Source organism: Chinchilla lanigera, unplaced genomic scaffold, assembly GCF_000276665.1.
Source record: "Chinchilla lanigera isolate Chin_1 unplaced genomic scaffold, ChiLan1.0 scaffold00033, whole genome shotgun sequence".
Classification (NCBI taxonomy): Eukaryota; Metazoa; Chordata; class Mammalia; order Rodentia; family Chinchillidae; genus Chinchilla; species Chinchilla lanigera.
This window is the reverse complement of record NW_004955434.1, coordinates 19,294,719-19,317,523: the sequence shown is the minus strand read 5'-3', so window position 1 is coordinate 19,317,523 and position 22,805 is coordinate 19,294,719. Positions and strand designations below refer to the sequence as shown.

The 22,805-nt window shown below is 40.7% G+C and overlaps 1 protein-coding gene across 7 annotated transcripts in view; it reads left to right on the top strand.

The window, feature by feature from the left end:
• The window catches only part of Bnc2 (basonuclin 2), a 412,238-nt gene that overhangs the window by 251,460 nt on the left and 137,973 nt on the right, over nucleotides 1–22,805 (top strand). For all 7 annotated transcript variants that reach the window (XM_013516364.1, XM_005388715.2, XM_005388717.2 and 4 more), the window contains one exon: nucleotides 20,110–20,345. In XM_013516364.1, the coding sequence (XP_013371818.1) occupies nucleotides 20,110–20,345 (236 nt within the window). The remainder of the gene's footprint in view (nucleotides 1–20,109; nucleotides 20,346–22,805) is intronic.

Below are 22,805 nucleotides of genomic sequence, written 5' to 3'. Positions count from 1 at the left end.
CTTCCTCGGTACAAATTGTTTTCTTTATAGATTATTTTGACCTTAAAGAACATGCCTTTCCACAAGCTGTGAATGGTAGGATTTCCATTCACTTCCAGCACTGAGGTGATCTGGAGTGTTATTTTGTTGGCTGATGGCCTCCTTGCAAGAATGCTTATTGCACTAGAATTCGTGAGAGCTTTTTTTTTTATTATGTTTTATAAATGTGATTTCCTTTTACTACTTGCAATTCATTGAAGGGAAAGGTAGTCTTACAGTATTACGTTAATTATTTGCTCATCAAGCCGGCTCTTTTGCTGCCCATATTTCATCTGGGCCCTTAGGTAGAAACTGTGAAAGGAACAGTCTTGACCTGCATCATCTGGTCATCAGTGGATACGTATTTATTAAACACATCCTTGTACCAGGTAACATAACATTTAATATTTGCCACAGGAAATAGTTCGGGATGTAAAGTTAATTTAGTGTCACATACCAGCCAGTTTAACGTCTTAATGTACTGTGTGGCTCAATATTCCTATTATTAATTGCAAATCTTTTTTTGTAATTAATTGGAAATAATGTTCATTTTCACCCCCCCATCCCAGCATTGTTGCATTTGCATTCTCAGGTTTTCCTAGTTCTGTCTCATTAGGCTCAGAGTATTGACAGAGACCCTCATGCGAATAGGAAACATGAGTATCCCATTAAATTTGAATTTCAGATAATCAGTGATTTTAAAATATGATCATGAAAACCATGAAAACTTACCTGAATATACTGTATTTTCATTCGCTATACCTGACCCGCTTGTACCATAAAGGAAAATCCTAGTAGGTAGGAACCAGTTGTCCCAGTGAAGTCCCAAGTCAGGGCTATCAGTTACAAGCATCCTGTAATCAAAAGACTTGCGGTTATGTCAGGCCGACATTTGGGATCATCAGACCTCTGTATTCTGCTCATAAATTTCCCAGTTTGTTTTGGAGCCGTGGTGCCTTATAAGGGCTCAAGTAGAGCAGCTCAAAACTAGTAATTTTGCATTTCATCCTATAAGATGTCACCTGTCTTTATTATTTGTTGCAGTTTGTAGTCTGTTCCCACTGGCACCTCTGTAACACTCTCCCTGGTTCAAGCCTAAAAGCCAGTAGTAAGCTTCCCCCTCCCATCCTGTTTTCTTCTCTGACCTCCCATCCCCAGCCCAAATAGAAACTCTCCTCTCACAAACAGTAAAACATGACATGCCTGTGACATCATGCTTATTTCGAGAGACTCAGCAACAACAGTGTCTTTAGGATAATTTGTAGATTTGTCAATAGAGAGAGATCTGGCGGGGGACGGGGGGGATCCTCTGATAAAAGACGTTAATGTTCCCAGATAATTTACCTAACCTGCAGCCAAAGCTCTGATCTGGAGATGGTCCCACTGAGAATGAATTTTTGTTTTGGGAGAAAGTGTTTTCAGAGGCATATTTAGTATTTGGTGAGCCGTGCAACATAGGTGTTGGTCTGGGTACTTCTCAGCCTGTGGAAGTAAGGTTGGCTTAGCCGTGGCAAAGAGAGAAATTGATCCTTTGGGAAAACGCTTCTGGGCTTTGGCCAGAAGTACAAGAAAGGAAGCACTGTGGTCCTCACGCCTTGGCGTGCTGGTCTGGAAGAAAGCAGAGCTCACACAGCATCTGCTGTCTTCCAGCCAGGTGTAGTGGTGCACGCCTGTAATCTCGGCACTCTGGAAGCTGAAGCAGGAGGATCGCTGAGAGTCTGAGGCCAGCTGGGGCTCCATAGTGAGTTTGGGGCCAGCCTGAACTGCATAGTGAGACCCTGTCTCAGACTCCCCTCAACAAAAAGAAGTCTTTCTAGTTAGGTGTATTTTTTCCAGACAGTAATACAAAATGTGGCTGTACCTAGGTACAAAATTATCTGCTGGTTAGAGAAACCAACTTTTAGCTGCCTCCCAGCTTTGTTGAAGCAGCTGGGTCCTGATCTCTCCATGGGCAAAGTCCTTGAACATTTCTGCACTTGTTTTCATTTGAGAGAGAAAAAACAAGGTCATTTCCCGCCTGGCACAGAAGCTTTTGTTGCTTGACCTGAGGGCGCAGTGCCCTCTTCTGCCTCTCTTTTCTCCCTGATCGTGCCTGATAAGCTGTAAAGGGAGGACATCCTCAAAATGTAAGAAATTGTGCTTGATGAATGCACTCACTGTTTTCTTATCGTGGCCCTAAATCAATTATTTTGATTTGTTTTTCAGCCTGCCTATCTTCGGGACGATGCTTTGAACTCCCTAAATTTTCTTTAAGCAAAGCATAAACAGTGTCTCCTCTTTAAAGCCCTGGGCTTTCTGCCTGTTAGTTTCCCAGATAGTTTTCTAGCTCCATTTGATTCTGAGAGGACAGGACATCAAGTGAATCTGGCAGGATCTGGCCTCTGAAGTGTAATCAGTGCTTGTCCACTGGTGAGTTTCTTGAGGGGATCTTGGGTATAAAAAGCTGTAGGTAAATGAAGGGGACGCAACAGAGAAAGCAGGTAAAGGCGTGGCTCAGGAATGAGGCTGTGTAAGCTCATGTCACAGCCCTTTCCCGCCTGCCATCGGTAGAACCTTCCCCAAGTTATGTGATCTCTTGTCCTCTGTGAAATATGAATGAGGTTAGCCCCTAGCTCACAGCGTTCTTCTCAGATTAAATGACATGATCCAGATGTCTTGGGCATACTAAATACTTAGTGTTAGTTGTTGCCATTAGTAAACTAGGAGAAGCAAAACTTCAGCCTGTGGACAGGACAGATGTATTTATAGCACAATTGAGTTGAAAGATGTATGTAGCCAGGCTAATGACTTCTCTGAGCCTTAGTTCTTTTATCTGTAAATTCAGATAGTAGTAGGAATGTGCCTAAATGTCACAGGGTGGTTTGAGAGACGTTTAGAGGAGGGAGAGGGACCAGATGTTCTAGCACAAATATTTTAGGTGCTAAAATTATTAAGCCAATAATATTAAACAGTATTTGTGATCCTAGGGTCTTCCTGCAGGTACAGTTGCAGAAGGGGGTAGTGTAAACTGCGTCCTCCTTCTCGAGGGCTTTCGTCAGTGCCCAAGGCAGAGCTGTGGTCACCAGTGCTCCTTGTCGTAGCATCCAGTGTTCTCTAGGTGCAGTTGTTCCTCCAGCAAAGGCAGGACAGCTCCGTACCTCCATATGCACTAAAATGTCAGCTGAACACTTGTTTTCACAGAATTAAGGGGTCTTTTGCCCCCAGAGTCCTATTCTGAGGAGTGCAGGCCAGTTAATATGAATTGTACGAATACTTATCTAATGAAGATCCAAAAACCAGAAGTAGGTGAATTTTAGAGTGAGTTAAAGCTGCTTTTGCCTATTTTCACACCTATCTCTCTGCATTTGAAATGCTTTGATGAGCTCACTACTTTATCATTTTATTGCATTTTATTACATCATAAATTTTTATATCTTGCTAACGATTCTACAGGAAGCTTAATTGTTTATAGGAACATCTTAATTAACTGGAGTTCAGCAGGTTAAGCAGAACACAAATTGAAGGGGTGATAAATGAAACACCCTCAGCTCTTCTCATTTTACTCAGGATACTCTGTTGAGATAGAGTAGGTTATTCAGCTGGGTCATAAGGACCTGATATGCCTCAGCAGGATCATGTTGATATTTTCAACTACTCTTCCTTCTCTCTTGTGTCAAAAATGATGACTTCTCCCAGTCTTCCTTCTCCCCTTTTCTGAATCGAGAAAACACTGCATGAGGTAAGTATGCTATTTCAGAAACAACTCTAGCTTGTATTCCGAGAGCCCTAAAATGTTGTTCATGCATCCCTTTTTTAAAACTGGGTTTTGCCTCTGCCTTCACAGATATTTGTACCTTTTCAAAAGCTGCTTGATTTAATCTGTTGTTGGTAAGCGTATAACCAAAGCGTTGTGTAGAAAATAACTATAAGGAATTACTGCACAACTGGAGAGATACAGAAGCAGCGTCTGTTAAGGAGCGCAATGGTAGCATTCTCCTTTCCTTTGAGGGCCCGCTGGCATCCAGGGAGCTGCCCGCATTGGCCTATGTTTTTCAGCCCGCTCATCAGTCAAGCGATAGTGTATACGTAGATGCAGACCCATCTAAGCAAAAACGACAGTATAAATGTGCCTCAGACTGAACCTAAAACTTTAGACCTGGCTGGACAACAAGGACATCACTGTTGTGACTTTTGAGTGCTATGTGGGTAGGCTAACGTGAGATTTGCTGTAAATACAAAGTATATGCTACGTCCTGAAATACCATCTTTAAAAAAAAAAAAAAGAACAAAACTGTCGTAAGAATTGTTCATAGTTGGGTATGGTGGCACACAGTAGGCTACACAGGGAGTTCAAGGCCGGCTTGTACTATATAGTGAGACTTGGTCTCCAAAAAACCAGAAAAAGTGCATTAGTCTTTTATCTATGTACCGGTAACACCTGTGTATTTCATGAAATAAATATATTTTAAAAATTACTGCCACTTTTTTCAGTGAATCTTGAAATGTTTGTATTTAGACGTCACTGTTGTGCAGCGTAGGTGTGAGGTAGTACGTTTGGAGAAGCACAGCGTGAAGTGTTTGTGAGAGCCCGTTGGTGTGAGCCTCCTGAGCCCCGAAGTGTGAGGCCCTCTGCCTTCCTTGTTACACAGACTCTGTCCCAGCGTTTCCTGCCTGGACGCCCGCTGTCCACTCTTTCCTGTGTCCAGTTCGCCAAGGAAGAGGGACTCCCTCCTTTGTTTACTCACTCCTTTTGCCCTGAGAACAATGAAGCGCTCTTTACTGCATACTTTTCAGTGTACTTCGCGGAGACCAGAAGGGTAGTTTCTGGGTGCACTGGCTTGGGAAGCTCTGGAAGACCAGTCCATCTTCGTGATACTGCCAGTACCCAATACAACGTCTCCTGGAAGTACATGGGACAGTGGTTTATGGAAACTCTTTAAGTTTATCTAGAAGTGTTTTTTCTAGTTGCCTGGTTTTTTTTCCCCAGCGGTCTCTTCTCATTTTAAGGTTGTAAGCACAGCCTTTAGACTCCTTGTCTTTAATCCTGTTTCTCCAACCCTCTTTTTAAATCTCCATTCTGTTTTAGCATTTGCTGTTGCCCTCTGAGTACTCAGACAACAAAATATGTGAAAGGTAGGTAGGTAGAAGTTTTCTATCCTAACTGGGAAGTATTTTAAAGAAGTTAAATTTGTTTGATCATTAGCAGATGTTGGTGTATTTGTTTCATTCAGAAGATACATTCTTGAGTGAAATACCTTCCACTTTGGTTAGTTCTTCTGTACTCCTTCACCTGCAAAAACCTGAGGATAAGAAATTTACCCTTTTCCCGGTTTTGGCTAATTATATTTTCCACTATCAGTAAAAATTTTTTAAAAAATCAACCTCTAACATAAAAGAAAACACCAATTTGGCTTGGAGAACTTGGCGAGGGAGGTCTTTTTCCTAACATGCCAAAAGCGACCATCACAGGGCCCCTTAAAAAAAGACTTTTTTTTTCTTTATTTCATGTGAGCATTGGCAGAAACTCTGACAAGCAGTTCTTCATATTTTATTATGTTCTTGTCTGCAGAATCTCTGTCAGGCAAAAACCTTGTCAGCGGAAAACCTGTCGTAGGATCAGAGGAGACAAAAACAGGTGTCACACAGGCAGTCAAAACTGAAGGAAAAAAAGATTAGGCTAAAGAGCGAGAGAGGTAGACAATTACATTAATGCCATTGCTTTTATCTTATAGATGTGTGTTATTATCTTGTGGTGCTGAGTGTGCAATTGCCTCACAGAAAAGGAGACAGGAGACAAGGGGAAACTTGATAGTTATTAACTGAAGAAGCAGTGTGTCAAAGCTGGACGGGGTTCAAAGTTTTGCAGATGAAAAAAACTGCAGGCAGCGAGCAACGGCTCTGTTCTGCTCTTGGCTACATAAAGCTAGTAGCGGTCTTAACGTTTTCTAGTTGGAAACACATCATAGAGAGAAAAATTAATGAAAGATTTCATTTGGATGTTTTGGGGGAGCAGCTATCCTGTATACATGGACTGAATCTTTTCTTTCTTAGAAGATCTTGCCATAGTGTGAGACGTGGTAGGGCATGAAGGCAGGCATTTGTCAGTTCAGCTGTGTTGTTTGGATATGTTTAAAACACCTATTATCAACACACTTTTAATTAAAAAAAGCTATTAAGAAGCCCTTTTACTAAGTGTGAACATCTGTACATGCAAGCTGTAAATTAGGAGGTCACATATGTGTGCCTCAGTCAGAGACTAAATGAATTTGGCAAGTGTTTTCTATTACTGCTTTTTAAATGCAATCCAGTTATCTAAAGGAAAAATATTGCTACATTTACAGTTTGGATTGGTTTTTTTTTTTTATCATCCCTGTTGATACTGATAAGTAGAACTTTCCCACTTAGAAATTAAAATCACCGTGATCGGATTAGTAAACAGAATTGAAAGCACTAACAAGTGCCTCCCCTCTTCCTTTGTTCACACTGTTTCGGGAGACTGACTTGTTTTCTGAAAATTGGGGCTCCATGAAATATATGTGGGGTATCAAACAGCTTCAAACTCTGAAAGAGTTTTAGCTTCGTTGATAACTCATACTTGCCAGGCAGCCAGCTAACGGGATGAGATGACAACTTCCGGTTTCCTCGTCTGCTCAGTTGTACACTGATCATATTAGTGAAGCATCAACAGGCATTATTCTGGCCCTTAACATTTTCTGTTCATGCGTTTAAAATTTGGTTAGTTTAGACTTTTCCTAAGACTGCGCCTTTAACCTTTTTTGTGAGCAAATCTTTATATGGGGTCTTTTATCCCACTAGTCACCAATGCAAATCAGTTTGATACTCGATATATGCATTAAGCAAACCCAGTCATCCAGAAAGGCCCGAGAAAATATTTCACTCGGGCCTTCAGACACATCAGTGTCTGAAGTGTGTGTGATAGCCTAGAGTTTTAAGGGATTACATGTAGTGGGGGGAAAAGAAAAAAGATTGATTATAGATGTAGAATGACATTTCAGGCAAACTTTCTAGAGGAAGAAGAAAAAATACTTTTGACACAAAAGCAACATGTTTGTTAAAATATATATATATATATAATAATTTCTTCCTTTTAGGTATTTCCTGCCAGATGCTGGCTTTTTATATGTCTGTCCTTACACAATTTTGAAATATTTTCTCAGGCCTGGGGATTTAGCTCAGCGGCAAAAGTGCCTGCCTGGCAAGCGCAAGGTCGTGAGTTCGGTTCCCGGTACCGGAGAAAAACAAAAACAAAAACAAAAACAAACAAACAAAAAGAAATATTTTCTCAATACCTCTCATAGAATTTAAAGTGTATGTTGCACTTACAGAATTTCCTTAGTGAAATTTTTATATAGCTGTTCGGTACTTAAGCAATATCAAGGGTAGGGCAGTTACTCATTTATACAAGAATTCAGTTGAATAGAAAGACATACGCAGTTCTTTCAAATAGGAAATTTCAATAGTTTTTAAATGAGTTATGTTTTATAGTCAGCATACATTTAATTCACTGATTTAATAAAAATTGAATAGAACAAGTTTTAAGTAACCAATTTCCAACTAGCCTTAGTGACTAAAGTTTGGAGAGAACTGCAGTAGTAATAATTTTCAAATGGAGTTTCAGCAAGTGTATTCAGTTACCAAATCTGTTCCAACTCCACTGTCAAATTGGGAGATTGAGCTTTCTCTTTTCCCATTGCTACCTTGGAGTGGAGTTGCTAAGTCATGAGCGGAGGTATTCCCCCAGATATGGACTGTAAGGAAGGCGGTGAGTAAGTAAAACCAAATCGCTGTTTAATCTGCTAGCCAGGAGTGCAGACTTCTGATCCTCCAGTAGTTGACTACTTTTATGGGTGCCATAGCCAGATATTAATGATTTGCAAGGTCTGCTCTGAAGACTTTATTATGCACAAGGCCACAGGGGGATATGCCAGTCATTTTGAAATATTAGCTACATGGTCTCAAGTGGAGCTCAGATTCTCCCTTGGACTAATTGTGGGTGTTTGTGTCCATCCACATACCTTGAAAGCTACAAGCCAACTGTGGCTGATTAAAATCCAGAGGACAATGAGTCTTATTGGAGCTACCTTTGACCCCTTTTTCTCCCTGTAATTTAAAGCCACATTCATAATTGTGAAAAATTTACATACTATTTCTCATATGTTAAGGGATTAAAAAAATGAAGGGCTGTTCACATAAATAAGGTGGAGTAATCTAATAAGGGTTTGTAGAGGTTCAGTGGTGTGTTTTTTTTTTTCATTCCCAAAACACTGAGACACTATTTGTTTAAGAAAAAATAAATAAATAAACCCTTGGCGCATAAGGGCTGACAGTTTTCATCATCACACTTGGGGATCAGCTCTTTCAGCTACTTAGCGTTTCTTTCCTTCTTTTCTGAAAAAAAATTCTACAAGCAAGCCTTTACTCTCATTGGTATTAAATATCCTAATTAATTCAACTTTGACAGATACAGCTAGAAAGTTGTGACTTCAATGGAACATGAGTTATTTTGTACTAGATTTGCTTCCAATTGCATGTGTCTTTACCCCCAAAGAAGTGAGTAAAAGGTACAGATCTAAGTATTACTTCAAGTTAGAAGGAGTGTTTCTCTTAATCACAGTTGTTGCCACCTGCGTGATCTCTTGATTCGCCGAAAAGCTTTTAATACGCTGTCCTATTGCCATTTATTGTTGTTCCCCAAGTGCTAAGGTTTTATTAGGACCTGGCTTAGAATCTATGGTTAGATTAAGCCTTTGTCTTGAGTGCTGATGGCCTTGCCTATTAAGAGAGCTGAGACTTATAATGGGAAAGGATTGATGTTATAACGACTCCAAAGGGCCCCTTTATGATGAAAGTCTAAGTACGCAAAACCCCATTAAACCTGAAGAAGTTCATGAGATGGCTACATTGAAATGATATATCATTATGTCGGGTATAGTGTGCTTATGATAAAATATGGTATAATTGGAAATTATTAGTCATATTAGCAAGAATGAAGAGCCACTCACCCACGTAAATTCAGGAGTCATGGCCTAGACATTTAAGGGGCAAGTGATAACTATATTCTGTTTATTGAGTAATCAGAACTTTAAAAATCTGACTCCAGAAATTGCTCTAATAAAATAGCATCACCAACAACTTTTAGAACTTTCAGAGAAGTCATGGAAAGAATTCCATAAAAATATTCCCTAAAGACGTGTGTTAAATGTTATTGTATTGGAAATTAAAGTCCTGTCCCAGTCTCCAGCGCTCCTGAGGCTGACCACTTGATGCTGTTATCACTGGGAACCTAAAGGGAGTTGAAGCGAGAGACATGGAATTATCTAATTAGCCCTGCAGTGTAAGGCCCTCTGGGCTTTCTCCCAAAATGAAAGAATGAGTCTTTTTTACAAATGTTTTTTTAACGTATAAAATGGCTTCAAATTGGTATTTAAAAAATTTAAAGTATCCTTCTAGGGTGGGCCTGGAAATTAGTGAAATAACAGATTTTGTTTTAGAACCCCTTTGGTAGAAAGCTTTAATCATTTTAGTCTGCAGAGTAGGTGATTTTGAAAAACTCTTCCGCTCTGCACGTTCATTTTATTAAATAAAAGTACTGATTGTTAGCTTCTGTTGCCGTGCCTGGACAGCTGCTAGACGGAAGCCGCCGGACATCAGGCCTGCAGTAAGTATATTCTTGTGGAAACCACCTTAGTCAGTTGAATTTGACTTTTAATGAAAGTTACGGATAAAAAAACGTTGTGGGCAACTAGGAACTGTAAACTATCACTGAGAGCCAGTTTTCTAGGGTCAGTGAAAAGCACTTTTATACCCTTACATTAAAAAGAAAAATAATCTGAATATGCTCCTATTTCTCTGACCTTCACAGAAAATATTGGAAGTGAAGTCCGTAGAATTATAGGGTTTTATTTGTTTTAATTTATTTGATAGTTTGGGGAGTACTTCCTGTTTAAAATTTAAGTAAAAAATAGTCATGTTTCGTGCCATAGATGGAAGTTATTTTATAAGCACCTCACCCCTGCCCCGGCATGATTTTATACACTTGAAAAGTGAGTTTTGTAGGGAATATTACTGGATTCTCTAATCAAGTCAAGTGTGTGTAGTACTTCATCACATAGTTCCCGTGACATTTTACAGTTATTTTCATTTACGTTGCATACGCTAATGAACCACAGAAGTTCCGGGTGCTGTCCGTACGCAGTTCTAGTCTCACATCTGGGCTTATTAGTCATTTTTGAGTCTTGTGGCTTAGCCAGTACTGTCCTTTGTAAAACTGTGGATCTTACCAAAATGTTCAATGAAATGATAGCCAGGCCTCATTTTACGTTTGTTATATATGTACTCAGGAAATCGCCAGTTGTTTCTCTTTCTGGCATTTTGAGGAAATCCAGGTAAATCATGATCCCTTAGTGACTTAATTCATAGCTTAAGAAGCTTTTATTATGTGAAATTTCTTCTTATCTTACTAAGTAGTATTGTTATTGTGCAGTTAAGGTCATTTTTGCCAGATGAAATTCTGCATATACTAAAAAAAGAAATTTCTTATCTTCCTAACTAGGATTGTTATTGTACAGTTAAAGTCATTTTTGCCAAGTGAAATTCTGCATATGCTAAAAGGAGGTTAAAGGGCCAGAGGCATAGCTTAGCAGTAGAGCACTTGTGTAGCAGTAGGAGGGCCCTGGTTTCATCCACAGCGCCATAAATAACAACAGCAAAGGGGTTAATTTGTCAGTTTGCCTTTTTTTTCTCCAAGCTTTTTACCAAGAATAACAATCCTTACAGTCTTGCTATGTGACTCTTCTCTGACCTCCTTCTCAGGTCTATCCTGTGCCTTTTTCTACGACTGTGAGACCGTTAAATCTAGCACACTGATCACATCTAGTGATCTGTGCTACTATTGTGGGTGATCTGCATATAATCCAGTCTGTACACTCCGGTGTTAAGATCACTGTTACACAGTACTTGATTTCCATCCTGTTTTTACCTGGAGAATGCTTAAAGTGGTAGGAAAGGGAATAAATTATTCACAGTTTAATCTGAATTCTTGCCCAGCCAGCAGCACCCCCACTATGGAAACTCCCGACCTGCACGGCTCTGCCTGAGAGGGTTGAGAAGGACTTGGGTGAAATTCAGAATTGGGTGGCACAATAGGGTCATCATACTTGTACCCTTTCAGTGAAAATAGAACGACGGCCTTTTTCTCTATCAACTGATCATCCATTCATAACTATGAGCACTGAGCCCCATGAGCGATTATGTGTCAGATAATGTTACTGCTTAAAAATCAAGCTCTTTGATAAAAATAGACCCCAGTAAACATGCTGCGTGTGATTGGTACTTACACTGGCACGTCTAAGCACCATCTCTTTGGGACAAGTTTGCTTTTAGATGAGGGTTTCCAGGTTTCATGGAAAACTAAAGTAAAATCTGAATTGGAGCAGGAAGGAAAGAATAATCAGGGTTAGTAAAAAGGGAAGAAAGTCCTTGAAGGAACATAATTGAAAATAGAAATTGTGAAAAACGTAGCTGTGCAGATGGAACCCCGCCGTTCTCTCCAGCTTGATCTCACGTTGCTGTCACTCGAGTCCCGGGTGAGTTCACTTTGCCCGAACCCCTGAGCCTCCTCCCCTGTAAATTGTGTTTGCAGTGGAGGTGCGCAGTTTGGAGATTTGTGTGTTCATGCATATTTGGTAAAAGTTGGTTTCCTTCACTAGTCAATTAACTGTAAGTGGGCCCAAATCATTTCTGTTTTGTTCTAAAACTGACGTAAGTGTAGGGCCTGAAAATACCCACTGAACGACTGAATATTAAAAGGCTGAAAAATCAGTTGGCGACTCACTGCCAACTGGTTGGAACAGAGAACTCACGTTAGAGACCTGTTAGGCTGCAAAGTAAATCAGCCTGCGGAAGGTCTTCTGACCCTGTTCAGGGAGTGTGTGTGTGTGTGTGTGTGTGTGTGTGTGTGTCGGGGGTATGTGGAGGGGCTGGGGGCAGCACTGGAAACTTCTGAACAAAGAAGAGATATATGTTAGGCAATATTTTGAGAAGACTAACTTGATTTATTTAGGATATGATAGGCCGAAGAAAACTGAAGACCAAATCAGGTGAGAATCATTGCAGTAATGAAGGTACGAAGGTCTAAATACTAGCTCTCTAGTGACAGGAGCTAGATGAGAAAGAAGGCATTGATCCAAGAAAAATTGTGGTGGTACAAATGTTTGATACAGGAGAGCAAGGGGAAATAAAGATGATATAAAGTGAGAAAAACAACCCCAGTAAATTGAATACTTGTGTCAACATAGTATTATGTCACCTACATAAAATTACGCATTGAATAAAGCAGATGCAGATACGTCAACATGTGCCGGTCATTTCCTTTGGATGGTGTGATTGTGGATGATACTCTTTCTGTTTTCTTCCCCCCTCACCCCAATTTGTAGCAGTTTTTTCAGTGAGTACCTATGAAAAAATGGCAGACACAAAAAATGATTTCAAGAATTTTGGCTTTTTCCTAGTTCTCCTTTCCCTGCGCTGAGTCAAGTAATACGTGTTTGAAGTCCAGAGGGTGGAGCATGGGCGGAGCTAAACTTGTAGGTCAGGCCTCACCTGCGCAGAGTCCAGGTGGTTGGGTTCCCGGAGCAGAGTATCACAGGGGGCAGCAGGGGTGCACCTTGCCTGTAAACCTGATGTTTTCTCTGTCCCTTAGCTGACTTCTCACCAGTTTCAAAAATAACATTTTGTAGTCTTGCCTCGTGGTTATCCCAAGCGTTTATGTGTTCCCTCTGCTTCTTAGCATGGTCTCAAGTTACACTCTTTTTACTTTTCTACTTTGGTTGATGAACTATGATCATCACTGCACCTAAAAAACTTTGAAAATTGACAAGTATCCCAGCACTCCCATGTGTCCCGTGATCTGGCAGTGGTGTGCAGCAAGTAGGTGGCCGAAATGGGATGGGAACCTTTTAAGTGTGTAGCTAGGGTCTGTGTCCTTACTCAGGAAGAGAGCAAGCGCTTCTAAAACTTGAACTTACTGCTTTAAATCTTTACTTTTCATGCTTAGTTCTTGTTGTCCATCCTCATCTTCCAGATTGCATTACTATAAATGATCACTGGGGATTCCTTCATCATTGGCTTATCATACATATTTGTGATAAAAATTAAGAAAACTATATATGTAGAATAGAATTTTCATTTATTGCAGTCATCTCAGTGAATCAAAGCAATGTAAATATTACAGGTTTTCATAATTTATTAAGCAGAAAGTGGGTTTTTGTTAGAAATGCATTTGTCAATGAGATTGATGGGACTTTAATTTTTTTTTCTTCTCAGACTGGCTCTTGTATCCATGGATAAATAATACAAGACAGAAAAAGGTACACAGTCACTTCTGCCCATTTTTACAGATGTAACAGCTGAGATACTTGCTTCTGAGTAGATGGCACTAGGAGCTTGGTATCACAGCATCCTTCCATTCTTAGAAGCCCTTTCAGATTATTTGCCAAATACCACTGAGTACATTATTGGCCCTGATAAAGCAAAGAAATGTTATCCAAATACTGTTATAGTCATTCACTTTCTCAAATTGCTGGAAAAAGGCTTTAAGAAGACATATCAAATGACCATTTATAAATTTCACTGTTGGTCTTTAATTTAGAAATATTTTGTTCCAGTATAAAAGAGTGAGAAAATAAAAATACTAAGTACATATTAATTCAGATTTCTCCTATAATTGTTCCAACTGAATGTTTTTGTCTTAGTGCTATAGATTTAGCTACCTTTATTGACAGAAATTTCCACGGTGTAACCTACATGGCAAAGCCAATTCTCAATGTCAAATCAAGCTGACAAACCTGACTTAATTTTCATTAGAAAATTATATATTCACATTTCAACTTAAATTTATTAATTTGTAAATTAAGAAAATTTACAAAACATATGTCAGAAAGTTGTGAAATACATTATGTGTGATAAGTTACTAAAAGGTTATAGAATGAAATATGGCACAAATAAAATTATTCAGTTTATACTAGAAATGCTATTTTTATTACTTAATTAGTAATGATATACTATAATGTATAGCTTCAATAAGTTATTTATGAAATGAGTCTGTTAGAAGTCACGCTATTACATTAATAAATGTGTTTCCTTGGGTGTAGCATAATCTAGCATTGAACTTCAGAAACAGATTAGATAAGTTGTATATAAAAACAGTACTTTTGCTAGATCTCATGGTCAGACTTACATGTACATGTATGTACTTAATAAAGAGGGAAGCCATATATTACTAAAAATTAATTTTTTTCTCATTTGGCTTGTTATGTTTGTTACTTTTTAATGGGTTGTAGGAAATATTCAGAATTTTATAAGATGAAAATGATGAATGATACCTGAAATAGTTTTACATTATTTGATTACATAAGTTATAATTACCTTATTAAGTGATAAACATAATTTCTGAAAGAGATCATGTGATTTTTATCTTGTATATCTTAGAAGTTGTGTAGGTCCAGGAATATATTCAAAGTGGATTAAAAAGAGTATGCATGTGTTAATGCGCGCAGAGGGGTTTTTCCTCAGGGGATGACCCCTCGTAGGGATGAAGGAGTATTGAGAATGGTTGAAAAGAATTGCTTACCTTTGAGTAACTGGGGGTTGGGGGAGCATTTTTAGATCAGACAGTTTACTTTGATCCCACAAGACGCTGTCTAAAGAGTGATGCATTATTGCAGCGGACAGTAAAGCAAGAGGGAAATTCGTCACCATTGCCCCATTTCATGCTGTTGACAAACTGAGAGCATCCTGACCCAGGCCCAAGCCTGGGCTTCGGGCTGCACTTAGTTAGATGTAACTGGGGGAAGCAGAGCCTTTAATAAAGGAGGCTTCTCTAAGTGGATTAAGAGTGTGAATAAAACTTCCAGGGACAGTGGACCATATATGATAAGCCAGAGTGTACCCTGATTTTGTGTAGGATGCAGGGTTTAGTTTTCAAATGAGAAGTAGAATGGATAGTCCGCACATGCACGCAGGCCTGTTCTCAGGTGGGTCATTTCACGGTAAGCATGTCATTACAGGATCTGGAAATGGAGTGCCTGTGTCAGCATACCTATGGAAGGCCTTCTGCATAGGGTGTGGCTTATCACAGAAGTCCACTTACTTAAAGCATCTCCCAAAAGTGTCCTGTTCTTTTCGCTTGGCTGTCCGCGTCCCTGCCTCCTCGCTCCGTCCTGTGATTTTCAGTGTGACACGTGAGTGGGCGCAGTTTCTCTAACTTAACCCTTGTTTTTCTGGACAGTTCCTCTTTTGTAGCGCCATGACTGAGGTTGACTGAGTACCTTTGACTACTTCTGCTGCTGGATATATATCGTGTCTCCCAGACTGGCAACCATGGTTTTAATTAAATTTCTGTTCTTTTGTTAGAGTTTTATGTGTAAATGAAAAGCTTTTCATCTTATAAAATATTTAGTATGTTCTATTGCCTATTAACGAGAAATAAAAGTAGAAGCCTTGGGATTAAAGCTCCTGACGATCTGCTTTCTGACCTTTTTGGACTCATCTCCAGCTATGTATTTTGCTTCAAGTGTCTACACGTTCTTTGGATATTTAGTTCTCTCACACCTGTTAGTTCGGTGGTTCTCAAGTGTGTGGCCCCTGCACAGCAGCATCAGCGTCTTCTGGAGCCTACTTAGAAATGCGGAGTTTTGGTCCCCGTCTCAGACCCACCCAGGCAGAAACTCGGGAAGGTAGTGCAGCAGTCTCTTTGCACAGCCCCTCCGCTGATTCTGGTGCACAGTGATTGACAGCCCCTATTTTGGTTCCATCTACCTGTACCTCTGTCCTCCTTTTTCACCTGACTTCTAGTTATCTTATGAAATTACACCTTTCTGCAGCCTTGTCCTCTCTATCGTGTGCTACGGTACTTTATCAAATTACTTTATAGCATTTACACTGCGTGCACTGATCTTTTAAGGTAGAGGTTATAAGACACGGTAGGTTTTTACCAACATACAGTACCTCCCTCACTGGTAAGTTAATTAGTGCTGGTGAATAAATGAATCTATGCGTGAATGGAAGAAGAGAATATTTTAGGAGAAATGGTAGTCAGGAAGGTCAGGTGCTTTGGAGAAATCATAGAGAATAATGAAAGAAAAAAGCTATTGCGTTTCACAGTAAGTCAGGTGTTGGTGACCTTTGAAATGCTTGCTTCAGCAGAGTAGTGGGCACGAAGCCCAGATTGCTGGGAGAAGGGATTTCCAACACGTTGAAGACTTGAAATTTTTATATTGATTGTTTATCTGAACATGTGTTAGAAACAATTGAAATTTTAAGTAACCTTAGGCTGATTACCTAACCCCACTGAGCCTGTGATCTTGGAGTAGGTGGGTGTGTGTGTGTTGTTAATTAAAAGGTTACATAAGATAATTATGAGCCCTAGAATGGTACCTAACATAAAATTGGCGCTTAAATAGTCATTTCCTTTAGCTACCCCCAACCACCTTTATTTTGCATTATTGCTGTTGGAGACATCATTCTTTGTAAATTCTTTCTTTAAGATAAGAAACTGTTTAGGGTACTTCTCATTCCAATCATTGCAGAAATTATCAATTGCATTTGGCCTAGAAATAACATAGCTTTTGTGGAAACACTGGCAGCAACTTCAAAATTACATGGTGGCCCCAAAGGTACTTCTATTAGTTGGGACTTTTCCTTGTTGTATTTAGACGGTTTCTCACTATATGTATATAGCTCAGGCTGGCCTTCAGCTCAAGGTGATTGTCCTACCTCAGCCTCCCAAGTGCTGGGATTACAGGCGTGCACCACCACCTCCAGCTAGTTGGGACTTTCTTTGTTTCAGGCTACAGGATGCTGCTTCAAGGAGTGGGGGACAAAGGTGGGAGGAAAGGATGGGAGAAAGGAGTTTTCGTGGGCTCAGGTAAGACTGAAAATTTCAGGGACGGTACCAGCCTGAAGCACCACCAAGTCTTCCACATTAAACAGTAGTACTAGTACTGTTCCCTTTGAATCACCTTGCAACTTAATTTGCAGGATTTATGTTCTCAAACATTGTTAGACTACAAATTTAGACAAAAGAAGAGAAATTTCCACTAGATCTACCAAATTCTGGATTCACTCTGACTGTCCAGCTTTATTGCTGACTTGCCTGTTCTTGAACAAGTTGTGGTCAGGGGCTAGGATATACTGTTTTTCCTCCTCACACTGCCTTATGTCATATTTCTAACCATACAGATTTTAGACCTGAATCCTCCACAAACATCTAAGCATGTGAAATTGAGCAGAAGTACAGCCTCAGTGTGCAGATATTATGACACTAAAAAGTCATTACTTACCTTTTGTCCTGCCAAGAATACTTTTCCAAAAGTTGCCACAACTGGGTGACTCAATCTGGCCCTGTAAATATAAAGCAGAACCTTTAGATACATTTAAGAAACTGGACATTGGATGTTCATGCTGAAATTTAGGAGTGATTTCTGTAAACTAGTTAAACTGGTTTTTACACCCTCATCTATAGCTCATGTAGACAGTTGCTGCCTAAGTTAGAGCATTTTCATTATTCATTTTCCAGGATTTTTCATCACTACCCATGCTACTGACTTTATTTAAATATCTAGCCTAGTTTTTTATCCTCCATGTCAGGGCCTGAAGGTGGCCAGATGCCCATTGGGATAAAGTTTTATTGAAACACAAGACACACCCTTAGTCACAGCCTTTCCTGGTGTGCCTCCTTCCTGCTGCAACAGCGCAGGTGAGTGGCTGTGCAAGAGCATATATGAGGCACAAGCCTGAAATAGTGATCACTGGGCATGGAGAATGGACTGTTGATTCTTGCTGTGTACTGCGTGTGTTCTGTCACAGTCTTCTGCTTCTTGACATTGGCATGCTTAGGAAGGAGAGACAGGTAGTTTCTTCATAATGCTACTCTCTAGTGTTCCAAAAAGTGTTTAAAGGAGACTATTTCTGCCTTACCTGTTTCACCGAACACTTGTTCGATCAGCTTCCCTTCTTTTTCTGTACCTGTGACTCCGGTTTTGTGCTTCCCACCTTCTAAAGCAATCAGCCTTTCGTATGTGTCTGCGGACGGGAAGTGCAGTTTCCCCTAAGCACTTGAACACATCCGCCTGTGTGCACTGGAGAGGCACACAGTGCCGGACACCTGCACAGAAATCCCGTCCCCTCTGGGCAGTCCTCTCAGAGTCACATCTGCTGTGGGCAGAGCAATGTTAATTTATGAAGAAGTGTTCAGTGAGATTCGGAGAGGCGGTTTTCCCCTTTTGTCACTGGATTCTGTAAGTCGCTTGGCTGATTTCATTGGAAAGCTGCGGAGTTAAACTGTACTTGAAGAACAAGGATAATAATACCCCTTTCCTGCTTTTTCTGCAGCCTAAATGCCCTGTGGAGTGAGAGAAAACTTCAATCTCTTCGCTTGTGAATCCCTTATCTTTCCCAAACGTTAAATTAATTTTTAAAGCTATTTATTCAAAGTTGACTTAACCACTAGAATAGGAAAGATCAGACAAATCAGCTGCAAGAAATGAAGTATGAGGAAACCCGAACTCTTTGACAAAGTATTCCTGGGAGTAAACGTGTTGAATGAAGCCAGCGGGTAAATGATAAGGGCCTTTACACTGTGGATATAAGAAAGCAATTTATCAAGAGTACATGAACTCTCTAGTGACCACAAGTCAGGAGGAAATGAGAGTGGAGGAGGAGCCCTGAAAAAATACATTAAAAATACTAAAAAACCTGTGTGCACGCACCTTTAAATCCCTTAATTATTGTGTAGGAACACTAGGATGTTAAAGTAGGACTTGCCCAGACTGCACGTGGACGATAGCCCGTACTGTTTGGGGGTGTTTTGAGAAAGGCCATGCAGGGGCTTAGAATTTGCAAGAATTTGGGGTACTCTCAAATGTGGTTACGATTCCAGCAGGATGTTTCCGGGTTCATTTGCCTGCCGCGGAGGTTAAATGAATACATTGGAGGTTTACGTGCTTACCTGGCTTTCAGCCTAGCACAGGTGCAGAATTGCGACAGTTAATGGCGGCACTCTGCGTTCTCCTGAGCAGTTCTAGGCGCCGTCGTCCTCTCACCAATCTGGGCAGCACGTCTTTGAGTCCTTAGCTGAGACAGTGTAAGCTTTAATTCATGTTCGAGAAACCGAGGCAGAAGGAGCAGCAAGGTTCCCGTTAACTCGCACATAGATGGGAACCAGAATTTATGACCTGACCGTGAGGCATTCAGTTCCGAGGCAGGGTGCTGTTGCTCAGGGCCGAGAGGAAAGAGAGCCCAGTTGTTGAAATAACGGGTTTCCTTTAAAGTCTTTCCGAACAGCCATCCTTCACTCTCTACGTGGACACAATAGTTGCAACAGTTGGAAATTCACAAATTTTGATCTCAGTCATTTGTTTTCATTTTCTTTTGACAGTCTTGTTGGAGTTTTTACGAAGTGACTAATTATAACTTGAATTTGTTTTTCCCCCCAAATAACCTTTAAAGAACACGCCAGTGAGGACAAAGCTGTGACATGAAGCAAGCGGGGATGGAAGGAGAACTAAACTTTCCAGTGCCTCCCCTTAGCTGATCTGAGTTACGTTTCTAACCCTCAGTGCAGCCTCCAAGTTAGGCCTTTTACCCATGCTGTCTGAGGCTCCTTAGGTGTTTTAACAAGTGAATCATATTTAAAAAATATTATTTGATACTGGTTGAGCCTGAGTTAGAAACGGATCCTGGTAGTGTGAGTTGAGCTGTAGTAGTTCAATTAGCAAATCAGTTAAGTTTTTAAAGCTAGCCACAGTCATTTAAAAGCATTTTTATTAATTCTCTTTCTGAAAGTTGTGTTTTGTGTTTGCTATTGCCTGCAATGTATATACCCTAAATTACAGAGAGAAAGAGCGGGACCAGAGTGAAACATGAAAGGGAGAGGCTCTTGCGTGAACATCAGTGGCGCTGCGATCTGTCTGTAGAAATGAGCCCTGCTAATGTCCGGTAATAGTTCCAACAATAGTTCAGTAGTTTCTGACTCTGTCCTTTCTCTTTCTTTACTCCCTCCTCATCCTTGAAACCTTCGTGACACAACCGCAGCCTTGGACAAGCTCAGCACGCAGCACCTGTACCATCCCACCCAAGTGGAGATCGTGCAGTCCAACGTGGTGTTTGACATCAGCAGCCTGATGCTCTATGGGACCCAGGCAGTGCCTGTGCGACTGAAGATCCTGCTCGACCGCCTCTTCAGTGTGCTGAAGCAAGAGGAGGTGCTGCACATACTGCACGGCCTCGGCTGGACTCTGCGGGACTACGTCCGAGGATATATTCTTCAGGTAGGGCGGGGTTTGAATGCCAGCGTCCGAGGCGGCTCTCCAAGGGCTGGGTAGAGCCTTGGCAGAGCCTTGGGCACGCCCGTTCTCCTTCCTGGCCCTGGCACACTCAGGTACCCATGCTGTCCTCTGGTCAAGGGTTGGGAAGGAAGACGACACGGCAGGCGCCGTGGAGTCCTGGTGGTGATGTGTATTAGAAGGGGAAAAGTGGCCTGTTCACTGGCTTAATTTGATTTATACACTCTGAATTCAACTCTTTTGCCCTACAAAATGGCTTTGTTTCCCTTTAAGTGAGTAACTATTGTAGCCCTGTGAATAAGGAGGGCTCTTTCAGGTGGGTCACGGGTGTGTGAAAGTTGGCGATTGCTCTCCCTCTGTGTGCTCTTTCTCACACTCAGTTAGAGACGTGGTGTTTCCCTTTGTTGTCTGTGTACCCGCGCTACTTACTATGTATTTATCCATATCAAAGGAAGAGTTGTAAGCTACATAAACTCCCTGCTTGTATAACAAGTAAAACATCACCGTGTAGCCTTCAGAGGTTCCCTTCTGAAGCATGCAGACGTGGTTTTATAGGTTTGGTCTTCACAGTACCTGCTCTTATAGTCCGAAGCCTCTCTTTTATATCAGTGAAGCTTCTGATCCTTACGGCCTCCAGGCTGATCGTGGCCTTCACCCTACCCCATCCCAACGTGTGAATTTTTTTTTGTTTGTCTTGGGTAATACTAAATGTATAGTTTGTCAGTGTATACTTTGCATCTCAAATGTTCGTGTGGCTATCTGTCCTCCTTCAGCCCCAGAGGGCTAAATGTTGAGAAAAGTATGTTTGGGGACCCGAGGTTGGAAAAGCACAAGCCTGGATGATGACATACTACCTGCTGTGTTGAGGGAGATCTGAGTTGGAGAAGGCAGAGTCGGAAGTGGTTTTTGAAATCTCCAGTGGGAATAGTGCCAGGAGAACTGACCGCTCCCGAACAGAAGTTTCTGGCTCTGCCCACTTCGTGTAGTGCTGGAGCTCACTCTCCATGTTGTGACCTGAGGCACACTGTGTTCTGAGAGGACCTCGGCTGCTAGCTTGCTGTGTGGCAGGTGGGGAGCTTCATGTCCAGCCCGTGCTTTCACTGTGCAGCAGAACACACAAACTCCTGTCGTTTTCCTCTGGTACTTACGGGATTGGGGCAGCAAAGGACAGCAGCAGAGACACGGTGAGTAGAAGTAAGGAAAGAAAGAGAAAGTGGAATAACCTGTGTGTCCACAGAGTGGACTGTCTTAGTTCAGTGAGAACCTCACCTCGGAATGCAGAGAAAATGTGACTCTCAGGAGAGGAGATGGTGGCGATGATAATAATAATGGTGTATTACGTTTTCAGTTTATAGAGCATGTTCACAACATTACCTCATTTGCCTCAGGGTGGAGACATGTTTAGTAGGGTAAGTGAGGAGATAAGGCCTTGAGTAATCAGAGGACATAGAAGGGCAAAAGGTCCAGCAGGAGGGGCCAAGAAAAATAAAGCAAGGGACCAGTTTTGTGGTCCCTGCTTTTTGGCCCTGACACCTATGCAGTCCCGTATCATTCCACGCTTGTTTCCAAAACATGGTTGACAGTCTGTTTGGGACTTCTTTTACCCCATGCGAAGGAAGAAATCTCTGACAGATGTCTGAATTGGGGCTGTTTGGCTAATGGTTCCATTCAAAACCTGTAAGTGTTTTGCTCCAGTAGAGTACCATATTTTTACTGCCTTCGCTATAATATTGTCTTCTTCCATCAGTGTGATATTTCAGTTCCACAAGTATTTTCTGCCTTAGATAACGGGAGCATATGCATTTTCTGTCCAACAGATAGATAAGTGTGTGGTGATACTGATTTGCCGTGAAAGCAATCTGTAGCGGCTTACTGTAGTTTTCTGATGGCCATAAATGTGTAACCTGTTGTTTTTTCTGACATGGTACTACTATTCTGCCTTGAATAGAGCTTTTCTTTTTCCCTTCTTTAAAAAATTACTTAGGTATTCATTTTTCCCACATTTCAGTATATCTCTAAGGCAAGTATAGAATATGTATTCCTTTAAAATATACTATGTATTTCTTTTTTTAGTGAGAAACCCCTGAATTTAAAGATTAAAAAACTACAAGAGAAATTAAGTATAAAAGAAAACCCCCCAACAAACTAACATGTATAAACTATCTTACTTGAAGGTGAAATACTTTATATAAGAAATATCACCCTATAACATGACACTCAAATTATAATCTAAAATTATAACTTAATTTAATTTAATTTTTGTATTGGGAATCGAACTCAGGGCCTTGCACTTGCCAGGCAGGTGTTGCGCCGGTGAGCTATATCCCCAGCTGCTACTAATTTAATATAATTTATATAAGAAATATCACCCTATAACATGACACTCAAATTATAATCTAAAATTATAACTTAATTTAATTTAATTTTTGTATTGGGAATCGAACT